The sequence below is a fragment of the Cherax quadricarinatus genome, chromosome 9 (genome assembly GCF_038502225.1).
Source record: "Cherax quadricarinatus isolate ZL_2023a chromosome 9, ASM3850222v1, whole genome shotgun sequence".
NCBI lineage: Eukaryota > Metazoa > Arthropoda > Malacostraca > Decapoda > Parastacidae > Cherax > Cherax quadricarinatus.
This window is the reverse complement of record NC_091300.1, coordinates 63,804,660-63,818,403: the sequence shown is the minus strand read 5'-3', so window position 1 is coordinate 63,818,403 and position 13,744 is coordinate 63,804,660. Positions and strand designations below refer to the sequence as shown.

General features: G+C 46.5%; 1 protein-coding gene across 1 annotated transcript in view; it reads left to right on the top strand.

Moving 5' to 3' along the window:
• Positions 1 to 13,744, top strand: part of LOC128686054 (uncharacterized) — an 81,431-nt gene that overhangs the window by 40,510 nt on the left and 27,177 nt on the right. Inside the window, exon 3 of the mRNA XM_053772694.2 lies at positions 833 to 965. Within this exon, the coding sequence (XP_053628669.1) occupies positions 833 to 965 (133 nt within the window). The remainder of the gene's footprint in view (positions 1 to 832; positions 966 to 13,744) is intronic.

Sequence of the window (13,744 nt, the reverse complement as noted above, 5' to 3'; positions counted from 1 at the left end):
ATTGGCCACACTCGCCTTACTCATGGGTATCTCATGGAGAGGCACCCTGTTCCTCTCTGTGAGCAGTGTCAAGTTCCAGTATCGATTAGCCACACTCTGTTAGACTGCCCTCTCTATCAACGAGCACGCAGAATTTACCTCCAACGTCGTCTCTGCTCTACTACTCTCTCTTTACCTTCCCTTCTCGCTGATGGACCCTCCTTTAATCTTGACTCTCTCATTGACTTCTTGACAAAAACTGATTTACTCCACAAACTCTGATGATGATACCTTTCGCACTCCCCTCAGCCCTTTCTAGCTCAATCTCTTGCTGCCCTCTACCCTTCCACCATCCACTGCCCCGCTGTTCTCCGTAACCTATTACTCATCCATCTCCCTTTTGCCACCTGATGCCCTCGCTTCCTTCCTGCCCTGCAGCGCTGTATAGCCCTTGTGGTTTAGTGCTTCTTTTTGATAATAATAATAATAATAATAATAATAATAATAATAATAATAATAATAATAATAATAAGAGCTGTTGCCTACATCAGCTCATTTGAGAGTCTTTTTATTGTTAAGAGACATACAAACAGGGAACAGGATGAACTTGAAGCCATCTGTGGGCCAACGATTTCTTTTGGTCAACTGACATCAACATGACATCAAAAAAAAAAAACAAATTATCATGTTCTTATCGCATGACATAAACAAATTTATTTTGATGTAATGCTATATGAACCTGTTCCAAACACGAGTCATCCTAGGAGTAAATGCTCTCTCTCTCTCTCTCTCTCTCTCTCTCTCTCTCTCTCTCTCTCTCTCTCTAACATAAGACTGTGTCTTGGTGTTACAGATCAAGTACGCGCTGCTTCACCTCTACGGGAGTGAGGATGGGTACGAGTTGGACGATCTCTCCCCTATACACCTGGCCAGGAAGGAGGAGCTGTGTCGCCAGGTACTCAAAATCGCTGACGTCCTCGTCCCAGGTATGTCACTCTTTCTCTCTCTGGAGTGAGGTTTGTCCTTGGCTAGAAACAAGACGGCTTCATACGACAGAATAAAATCACTGTGACTGAGGCCTTACGCGGGCTTACCTACCCACCCCTTTAAAAATTAATATAACAATGAACGCTTGCGTGTCTTTGCAAAATAATTAAATATTCAGAGGCCGACTATTATTTATAAAGTCTGGCAACAACTTACACTTCAGGAACACCGGGGAAATTTAATGAAGTTGAAAAACTAGGTAAACTTTAATAATTCAACTTCCTTTAGCCGTTTAGGTAATAATTTTGATGTGAAACCTAAAAGAAACAGTTTAAAAAATCCTGTTAGTCAAATATTTATTGGTAGTTCTGTGGTCTACATTTTCCCGTGGCATAGCAGAGTGACTGGTGTTCGTTTCATTACGATCAGTCTGCTGGTTGCAGTGAAAAAAAGGGGCGATCGAACCCCCGTCCCCGTACATCTATCTCGGTACTGATGACTGTAACTCCAGGATAGATCCCCGGCACGGGTGAAACACTGGGCATGTTGTTACCTGCTGCTGCAACTCCTCACCTAGCAGTAAGTAGGTACCTAGGTATTAGCCACCTTACACCTACTGCTGCCCCTGTTCACCTAGCAGTAAGTAGGTACCTAGGTATTAGCCACCTTACACCTACTGCTGCCCCTGTTCACCTAGCAGTAAGTAGGTACCTAGGTATTAGCCACCTTACACCTACTGCTGCCCCTGTTCACCTAGCAGTAAGTAGATACCTAGGTATTAGTCACCTTACACCTACTACTGCCCCTGTTCACCTAGCAGTAAGTAGATACCTAGGTATTAGTCACCTTACACCTACTGCTGCCCCTGTTCACCTAGCAGTAAGTAGGTACCTGGGTATTAGTTGACTGGTGTGGATCGCATCATGGGGACAAAATTAACCTAACCTGCCAGAAATGCTCTACATAACCAGGGACTTTCTGTATAGTGTGCCGGTGATGTCTGCTGTGGTCTGTTATAGTTGTATCACGTACTTGTAGAAATAAAGATTATTATTATTATTATTATTATTATTATTATTATTATTATTATTATTATTATTATTATTATTATTATTATTATTATTATTATAACTTCACCCAGTTAATTTATCTTAAATTGCTTGACCGTACACAAGCTCTTGGATCTCCTTAGAGTGTTGATATACAGCTCCCGAGCCTTTCTTGAGCTGGTCCAGCTCATAGAACTCCTTATAAATCTTAAATATGTTGAGGGCGTTGAGCTGCAGCTCCTCTGCCTAGTGAGGAGTCTGATGTACAGCTGCTGGGCCTCCTGTGGGCTAAGGTAGTGGGGGCTGGGGTTGTGCGATACAGGAGATACTTCTCTCTAGTATGACACATCGTGACTACCATCATGACTGCCATCGTGACTACCATCGTGACTGCCATCGTGACTGCCATCGTGACTGCCATCGTGACTACCATCGTGACTGCCATCGTGACTACCATCATGACTACCATCGTGACTGCCATCGTGACTACCATCTTCACTGGTCTGTTGGCAGAGGTAGTCATCAACTGCTAAGCTTCGATGAAGGAAATCTCGTGACTAGATCATCAATATTTTCCTTGACTTCAAGATGAGTCTTAGACTGCGATCTAATAAAGTTACCCCGGGGTAAAAGTTACCCCGGGGTAAAAGAGCAAATAGTGATTTGGAATGGGGAGATTTTTTCATGGTGCAGGAAAATGTCGCTGTTGTGAACGTGACTAATGTGGAGATTGAGTTGTGGATTCTATGAATATTTTGGAAAAGTTGTCGCTGGTTCAGAAAAATTTAAAAGATTTGGAAGTCTTTAGGACAAGTGTTTGTGAGTGTTTACCAGGTGAATAATTAGACGTGTGAACATCGAAGTGGCTTCATCAGTACGAATTCGAAGATATAATCGGAAGACTGTAGAACTATTTACAAAAGACGAGATAATTAGTCTCTCAACTTTGGAGTTGGTGAAGACCACCGTAGTCTTGAAGCTCAGATATTAATTTGTATTTATAAGACCACTGGAGGGCGAAACGTCTACAAATGAAGATACCCAGATGTTGCACATGTGTTTAATTCTTCATCTTGTCGGTATTGTAATACTATTCATGCGCAGCGAGTCTACCTGAGCTTAATGAAGTAATTTCAGAGAACTGCGGTGTTAATCCAGCGACCAGGTCTCTGTGCGTCGTTCTGCAACTTTTAAAATTGTTAGGTAAGACACATATGCAACAGTTAGACAACTTTATTCCGAAACGTTTCGCCTACACAGTAGGCTTCTTCAGTCGAATACAGAAAGTAGGCAGGAACAGTAGAGATGTGAAGACGATGTAATCAGTCCATCACCCTTGTAGTCGTAGAATTTGAGGTTGTGAGTCCCTCGGCCTGGAGAAGTTCAGTTCCACAGTCAGGAACTATCAAATTCTACGACTACAAGGGTGATGGACTGATTACATCGTCTTCACATCTCTACTGTTCCTGCCTACTTTCTGTATTCGACTGAAGAAGCCTACTGTGTAGGCGAAACGTTTCGGAATAAAGTTGTCTAACTGTTGCATATGTGTCTTACCTAACAACCTGTCGGTATTGTATACCATTTTGATGTTCAACTTTTAAAAATGTCCAGAACTTTTCCCCAGACATCAATGCAACTATGGGTGGGTAACCTGGAAACATCTATAACCCTGGAAATATCTGTAACTAACCACACAAAAATCAGAGATAAAATCCATTCAGTTCTAAGAAACGCTTGAATTCACAAATTCACGAAGGTGGACAAAGAATAAATAATCCACAACCTGTTCAGCATATAGAAATAAACCTCTTCAAAAGACCACACCAGACAGTGTAGAAGGTGAGTCCCATACACCGAACAGGTTAAAAATAGCCAAGAGTTAGCTCCAAGACAAACTCGTACATTGTGCTCTAAATGAGCTCCACTTAAGCACAAAATCTGTCCAGACAGAACAGATGGATCATAAGACCGAGTCTTAAGTCAGCAGTGTTCAGACACGACCTTGTGTTGAAGCCTCGCGCAGATTACTGTATGTTTAAACATTACGAAGTGTAGAATTATGAGTCAGATAAGCTATGAAGGCAGATATATGCTCGTGGAAGAGCGGCAGTGGTTTTTATAGATACTTAGAATGAAGTTCAAAGTGACGATCCTTCTCTGTGAGGATCAAACATTCTTCTATTTTCACCCACTTTCTCCCACCCATTAACCTACCTCTTAATACTTAACTACCTCTGTCAGTGCCACTACCCACACCCCCACAGAGTGCCACCACCCACATCACATACCGTGTCATCACCCACACCACACACAGAGTGTCACCACCCACACCACACACAGTGCCACCACCCACGCCACACACAGTGCCATCACCCACACCACACTCAGAGTGCCACGTGGACCTCAGCTAAGAATAGACGCGGAAACTGCTTCTGACATCCAACTCCCACTACACTACACGTTCCTCCCACACCCACTACACTACACGTTCCTCCCACACCCACTACACTACATGTTCCTCCCACACCCACTACACTACACGTTCCTCCCACACCCACTACACTACACGTTCCTCCCACACCCACTACACTACATGTTCCTCCCACACCCACTACACTACATGTTCCTCCCACACCCACTACACTACACGTTCCTCCCACACCCACTACACTACACGTTCCTCCCACACCCACTGCACTACACGTTCCTCCCACACCCACTACACTACATGTTCCTCCCACACCCACTACACTACACGTTCCTCCCACACCCAATACACTACACGTTCCTCCCACACCCAATACACTACACGTTCCTCCCACACCCACTACACTACACGTTCCTCCCACACCCACTACACTACACGTTCCTCCCACACCCACTACACTACACGTTCCTCCCACACCCACTACACTACACGTTCCTCCCACACCCACTACACTACACGTTCCTCCCACACCCACTACACTACACGTTCCTCCCACACCCATTACACTACACGTTCCTCCCACACCCACTACACTACTTGTTCCTCCCACACCCACTACATTACACGTTCCTCCCACACCCACTACACTACACGTTCCTCCCACACCCACTACACTACATGTTCCTCCCACATCTTACCTTCCCTCCCACTCATCACCTTTCCTCCCACATCACTTTCTCTCTCACAATCACCTTTCCTCCCACACCTTTACTCCCACACATCACCTTCATTCTTGCACATCACCTTCTTTCCCACACCTTCACTCCCACATATCACCACCTTTATAGGGAAAATTACCAGTCATGTCTACTTTTTGACACAAAATATACTTAGCTTCAATTATGAGTCAGACTTCTTGCAGCCAACATAATTCACGAAATCGTAATGACACGATTGAGACTCTGATCGCGGGTTCTAACCCCGCCAGTGGTATGGTTTTCTCTTGCAGCCGCATTGAAGAAGTTTCCATCGCGTGAATCGTGGTATCCCTACACCTGAGTTGTAGAATGACAAGTATTAAATACCAGTTTGCCCCAAAGGAACGTATATTTCAACATTTCACATCTGAAACGCTTAAAGGTACTCACTTGTTTTGGGCTCAAAAAGCCCGCCAGTCACGGGGTCTGTTGGTAAATCCAGTCAAAACTCACCCCTATCTATCAGCTGTAGCTAATATAACTAGGAGTGGATATGGCTAGACTTACCTGGGTATTGTAACTGACCCAATTTTCCCTGGTTTGTGGTAGGGAAAGTAGAACCCCTGTATTGGTGTCTTGATTGGACTGAAGGCTTGAGTGTTTTGTAGAATATTGCACTATTGTTCACCACTACGTCAGGGACGTTTATTACAATCACTCGCTACCGGTTACATTTCACTATTTAATTCCATTATTTGTTCATAGTTTCGTGGTATTACCCACAACAGGAAGAACACGGATACACACTAACACTGCGTAATTAGTTCTACTGGAAATTTCCTGGCTTATATAGGGGGACTAGTCTAATTTTCCTAGTTTCCTGAGATCGTCAAAATGAACGAGAGTCAAGATCGCGCTAGTTACTACTGTCCCTTTGTCTTTTTTGATAGGGGGCGACGCCCTCATGACACACGTTTCTCATTCGCTCCTTGAAGCAATCTGAGCTCCGCCCGTACTCTCTGCCCGCTTCCTCACTAGGATATGCTGAACTCAGCATGATTTCTCTCTTTGCTAAACATCGCCACAGTTTTCAATACAAGATAGTATATTTCTTGTTATCTAGCTATAGACTACAATTCATAATAGTCTCAAATTATAAATAAAGTGGGTGAAGGGTTTTCCTTAATCGTCCTCCTAATTACTCTCGTTTAACTGTCACTTGTAGTTGCAATGAAAACTGAACTCTAGCAAGGAGAAGATGGCATAACTATGAAGTTGGTACGAACACATGTTTTCAATTAATTTGTTTATGAGGAAGTAAGAGAGGCTATTAGCCACTTTTGAGGAGGGGTAAGTCCCTCAGGGGGCTGAGAGATACTCCTTTTACTGGGGAATTTTCTCTACAACCTTCAATCCCACACATCACCTTCCCTCCCACATATCACTTCTCCCACACATCGCCTTGACTCCCACACATCACTTATCACACATCACCTGTCACACACCACCTTCCACACATCACCTCCCACACATCACCTCCCACACATCAACTGACACACGTCACAGCCTTGAGGAATTTCCTGCATGAGGTTCAGTGAGAAAGAGAACTGGTGGGAAAATCAGTAAATGTAATGATGGAATACGTGAAAACAAAATGCGAGGCAGAGGAGAAGTTCATACCCAAGGGCAACAGAAATAATGGGAAGCTCAGGTTGAGCCCTTGCTTCACCCAAAGGTGTAGAAAGGCCAAAACTAAGTGCCTTAGAGAATGGAAAAAAGTATAGAAGACAGAGGAGCCAGGAAAATAAGATTAGTCAAAGAGTCAGAAACGAATATGTACAGATAAGGAGAGATGCCCAACGGCAGTACGAAAATGACACAACATAGTGAGCCAAATCTGGCCCAATGCTGTTGTACAGCCACATCAGGAGGAAAATAACATTCAAAGATCAGGTGATCAGGCTGAGGAAGGAAGGAGAGATCACAAGAAACGACCGAGAAGTATATGAAGAGCTTAACATGAGATTTAAGTATTTTCAGTGGAGACAGAAAGGACTCTGGGAAGACGGAATGGTGGGGGTACACCAACAAATGCTGGACACAATACACACAACCGAGGAGAAGGTGAAGAGGCTGCTAAGTGAACTAGATACCTCGATGGCGGTGGGCACAGATAATATCTCTCCTTGGATCCTGAGCAGAAGCACTGTGTGTGCCACTAACAACAATCTTCAATGCATCTATCGAAACAGGGCAACTACCTAAGGTATGAAAGACAGCAAATGTAGTTCCAGTTTCAAATAAAGGAGACAGACAGACAGCATTACACTACAGACCAGTGTTACAGACATGTATAGCATGAAAAGTTATGGAAAAGATTATCAGGAGAAGATGGTGGAGCACCTAGAACGGAATGAGCTTATACATGACAACCAGCATGGTTTCAGGGTAGGGAAATTCTGTGTCACAAAGCTACTGGAGTTTTACGACAATGTGGGTGTGGGTCGATTATTTTCTTGGACTATAAGAAAGCTTTCGATACAGTTCCACACAAGAGATTAGTGCAAAAGCTAGAAGAGCTGGCAGGTATAACAGGAAAAGCACTGCAATGGGTCAGAGAATACCTGACAGGAAGGAAACAACGAGTCATGGAACGACGCGACATCAGAGTGGGCGCCTGTGACGAGCAGAGTTCCACAAGGGTCAGTCATAGGGCTGGTACTGTTTGTGGTATATGGGACTGACATGAAGGAAGGAATAGATTCAGAGATCTCCCTGTTTTCAGATGATGTGAAACTAATGTAAAGAATTTAGTCAGATGAGGATCAGGTAGGACTATAAAGGGATCTGGACACGCTGCGTGCCTGGTCCAGCAACAAGCTCTTGGAGTTTAACCACACCAAGAGCAAAGTCATGAAGGGGGCCAAAGACTGCAAGCCTACCTCAAGAAAAAAGATCTTGGGGCTAGTACAATACCGAGCATATCTCCGAGGCGCACATCAACCAAATAACTGCTGCAGCATGTGGAAGCCCGACACCTCAGTAATGACTCGTTCAAGACTCGGTACACCGTGTACGTTAGACCCATATTGGAGTATGCAGTACTAATTTGGAATCCACACCTGGTTAAGAACGTCAGAAAATTAAAGAAACTGCAAAGGTTTACAATAATTCTAATCTTGAAGCCGAGGGGTTTGTCTTACGAGGAGAGGTTAAGGGAACTCAACCTGACAACACTGGAGGAGAGAAGAGATGGGGATATGATAACTACAAATAAATACTGAGAGGCAGGATCCATACATAGGTTTAAAGAAGAGGTATGATAAAGCTCATGGAGCAGGGAGAGAGTGGATCTAGTAGCGACCAATGAAGAGTCGGGGCCAGGAGCTATGAATTGACCCCTGCAACCACAATTAGGTGAGTACATCACCTCCCACACACCACCTCCCAGTCACCACCACCTACACCACTCACCTCTCACGCATCACTTCCCACATATCACCTCCCTCACGCCACCTCCCACTCACCACCACCTACACTACCTCTCACACACCACCTCCCACTCACCACCACCTACACCACCTCTCACACGCCCCCTCCCACACATCACTTCCCACTTATCACCTCCCACACATCACCTCCCACACACACCCTCCCACACACCACCTCCCACAAATCACTTCCCACACACCACCTCCCACAAATCACCTCCCACACACCACCTCCCACACACCACCTCCCACACACCACCTCCCACACACCACCTCCCACACACCACCTCCCACTCACCACCACCTACACCACCTCCCACACACCACCTCTCACGCATCACTTCCCACATATCACCTCCCACACACCACCTCCCACACACCACCTCCCACACACCACCTCCCACACACCACCTCCCACACACCACCTCCCACACACCACCTCCCACTCACCACCACCTACACCACCTCCCACACACCACCTCCCACACATCACCTCCCACACACCCCCTCCCACACATCACCTCCCACACATCACCTCCCACACATCACCTCCCACACATCACCTCCCACACATCACCTCCCACACATCACCTCCCACACATCCCTCCCCTGCTACGTTAAGAGTCTTCCCTCCCCTCTCACCCTCCTTCACACTCCCCTCCCCTCACTCCCTCTCCCTCGTTCTTTCCTCTCCCACACACCGCTGTGAAAATAATCACCAGGTGCTGTAACCGACAGTCTCCACACCTTCTGTCATCACTGACAGTCTCTCCGCTACTGACAGTCTCTCCACTGACAGTCTCTCCATCATTGACAGTCTCTCCATTACTGACAGTTTCTATGCAACCTGTCATCATTGACAGTCCACACCTCCTGTCATCACTGACAGTGTCTGCACCTGTCATCACTGACAGTCTGACCATTGCTGACAGTCTCTGCGCCTCCTGCCATCACTGTCAGTCTCTACACCTGTCATCACTAACAATCTCTCCACCTGTCATCACTGACAGTCTCTACACCTGTCATCACTGACAGTCTCTACACCTGTCATCACTGACAGTCTCTACACCTGTCATCACTGACAGTCTCTACACCTGTCATCACTGACAGTCTCTACACCTGTCATCACTGACAGTCTCTACACCTGTCATCACTGACAATCTCTCCACCTGTCATCACTGACAGTCTCTACACCTGTCATCACTGACAGTCTCTACACCTGTCATCACTGACAGTCTCTACACCTGTCATCACTGACAGTCTCTACACCTGTCATCACTGACAGTCTCTACACCTGTCATCACTGACAGTCTCTACACCTGTCATCACTGACAGTCTCTACACCTGTCATCACTGACAGTCTCTACACCTGTCATCACTGACAATCTCTACACCTGTCATCACTGACAGTATCTACACCTGTCATCACTGACAGTCTCTACACCTGTCATCACTGACAGTCTCTACACCTGTCATCACTGACAGTCTCTACACCTGTCATCACTGACAGTCTCTACACCTGTCATCACTGACAATCTCTCCACCTGTCATCACTGACAGTCTCTACACCTGTCATCACTGACAGTCTCTACACCTGTCATCACTGACAGTCTCTACACCTGTCATCACTGACAGTCTCTACACCTGTCATCACTGACAGTCTCTACACCTGTCATCACTGACAGTCTCTACACCTGTCATCACTGACAGTCTCTACACCTGTCATCACTGACAGTCTCTACACCTGTCATCACTGACAGCCTCTACACCTGTCATCACTGACAGTCTCTACACCTGTCATCACTGACAGTCTCTACACCTGTCATCACTGACAGTCTCTACACCTGTCATCACTGACAGTCTCTACACCTGTCATCACTGACAGTCTCTACACCTGTCATCACTGACAGTCTCTACACGCAAGATCACCACCCATCTAGAAACCCATCAGTTACACAACCCAGGGCAACATGGGTTTAGAACAGGTCGCTCCTGTCTGTCTCAACTATTGGATCACTACGACAAGGTCCTAAATGCACTAGAAGACAAAAAGAATGCAGATGTAATATATACAGACTTTGCAAAAGCCTTCGACAAGTGTGACCATGGTGTAACAGCGCACAAAATGCGTGCTAAAGGAATAACAGGAAAAGTTGGTAGATGGATCTAGAATTTCCTCACAAACAGAACACAAAGAGTAGTAGTCAACAGAGTAAAGTCTGAGGCGGCTACGGTGAAAAGCTCTGTTCCACAAGGCACAGTACTCGCTCCCATCTTGTTTCTCATCCTCATATCTGGCAGACAAGGATGTCAGCCACATCACCGTGTCTTCCTTTGCAGATGACACTCGAATCTGCATGACAGTGTCTTCCATTGCAGACACTGCAAGGCTCCAGGCGGACATCAACCAAATCTTTCAGTGGGCTGCAGAAAACAATATGAAGTTCAACGATGAGAAATTTCAATTACTCAGATATGGTAAACACGAGGAAATTAAATCTTCATCAGAGTACAAAACAAATTCTGGCCACAAAATAGAGCGAAACACCAACGTCAAAGACCTGGGAGTGATCATGTCGGAGGATCTCACCTTCAAGGACCATAACATTGTATCAATCGCATCTGCTAGAAAAATGATAGGATGGATAATGAGAACCTTCAAAACTAGGGAGGCCAAGCTCATGATGACACTCTTCAGGTCACTTGTTCTATCTAGGCTGGAATATTGCTGCACACTAACAGTACTTTTCAAGGCAGGTGAAATTGCTGACCTAGAAAATGTACAGAGAACCTTCACGGCGCACATAACGGAGATAAAACACCTCAATTACTGGGAGTGTTTGGAGTTCCTGAATCTGTACTCCCTGGAACCCAGGCGGGAGAGATACATGATTATATACACCTGGAAAATCCTAGAGGGACTAGTACCGAACTTGCACACGAAAATCACTCACAACGAAAGCAAAAGACTCGGCAGCCGATGCAACATCCCCCCAATGAAAAGCAGGGGTGTCACTAGCACGTTAATTAAGAGACAATACAATAAGTGTCAGGGGCCCGAGACTGTTCAACTGTCTCCCAGCATACATAAGGGGGATTACCAATAGACCCCTGGCTGTCTTCAAGCAGGCACTGGACAAACACCTAAAGTCGGTACCTGACCAACCGGGCTGTGGCTCGTACGCTGGATTGCGTGCGGCCAACAGTAACCACCTGGTTGATCAGGCTCTGATCCACCAGGAGGCCTGGTCACAGATATAATGATGTTTATTTTGGTAGGCTGTAGAGCGGTGGTTAAATGATATACGTCTTCGGAGGCTTCTTACTTTATTGTTAAGTCGTTGTGGGTTACACAGGCTTGTGTGTTTGTGCCCATGGCCCGGGCAGGGCCATGCCACGAGAGAGAGCTGGGAGTACTTGTGTGTTGATGCCAGGCCGCTGTGTGAGTGAGAGCGAGGCAAGTCTGGGCATACTGAAGTGGGAAGGCCTAGGTGGCAGCACCAGCATAGCGCGAAATATGAACTAAGCTGGCAGACAGCATGGGCTGTCTGTGCAGACAGTACAGGCTGTCTACATACGCTCGGCCACCTACCGCGCGTCGTCCCGACGCGACAATACTGGTAGTAAAAGAAACTCGGTCTCTCTCTCTCGTAGGAACAGGGCACAGAACACAAAATAAAAACATATATATACATATGGACATGGAAAAAAAAACTTCCTACAGGGAGGGAAGAAAAAACAAGTGGGGTGTGCTAAACATCGTGGTCATAGGCAGTGAGCATCGAAGTGCATCACTGCACGCCTTCCTGCGTCTGGACAGATACTGCAACACGGGAGACATCGCTGCGGCTGAGCTGTGACGTAACAGGGTACGGTCTCCTCTGGAACGGTGAAGCAGACATCGTAGGAGTCGCTGCAGGTTTTCACTCAACCTGGGGCACGACATGCTGGTGCCCTCGAGTGAGGCGTCGACAAAACTCGGCAACTGGGCAGGACTTCTGGCAAGCGACTCAGGAGGACACTTCTCAACTGGTACTGTCGCTGGGCTGTCACTGCCGGCGAGCGTGGAGCGAGTTGTGGAGCGAGTCGTGGCAGAGACGACTGGGCGAAACATCTGGGAGTCGTAACATCATACACCAGACTGCAGTGAGAGAGCTAGCAGTCAAAGTGACATCTTCTTTGTGCAGGCTGCTCACTGAAGCTTGTGACACGAGGCTGACACAGCGCCTGCCGACAGGCCTGGCTGCGGCTTGACGAGTATCATCTCTCGACAGGTGGAGTTATAGCAGATGTTAGTCTAAGCGTCCCCAGACTTGTTTCTCTACATATAACTGCACTCTGAAGGTCTGGAGGTGAAGTGAAACAAATCTCGATGGGAATCGTAGCAGGTACGATTCTACAGAACATCACGAGCGACGAGCATAAAAGCTTTCTGTACAAGAGGGCTCGTACGCTCAGGGCTGAGTAATCAGCTGTCAAACACACTGGTCACGCGGGTGACAGCACTGGTGCAACTCAAGGGTCTGACCACAGACCTCACTGGACACACGGAAAACTTACAAACACACCGCTGTACATACGGTACAACATGGCTTAACTAGCAAATGATGCTTTTCTGCACATAAAACTGACTAAGACATACTAAAATGTGAGAACACTGACTGAGAGGAATTAATTAACACACGACATATATCTTCTCTCAATGTTCTCGACAATACTGAAATAATTACTAGAACACTCGATGTGACATCATGTCAGGCGTGATGTCGCAAGGTGACGTCAGCAGCAGTGACGTCAACAAACATCTCGAGGTGACGTCAGGCAGACATCGTGAGGTGACGTCAGCAGACATCGTGAGGTGACGTCAGGCAGACATCGTGAGGTGACGTCAGGCAGACATCGTGAGGTGACGTCAGGCAGACATCGTGAGGTGACGTCAGGCAGACATCGTGAGGTGACATCAGCAGACATCGTGAGGTGACGTCAGGCAGACATCGCGAGGTGACGTCAGCAGACATCGTGACGTCATGAAGTCGGGCAGCATCGTGGGTGGCGTCGATGTGATGCGGGCAGCAGACCACAGCATGAGGCCTGGGACATCTGGTAACT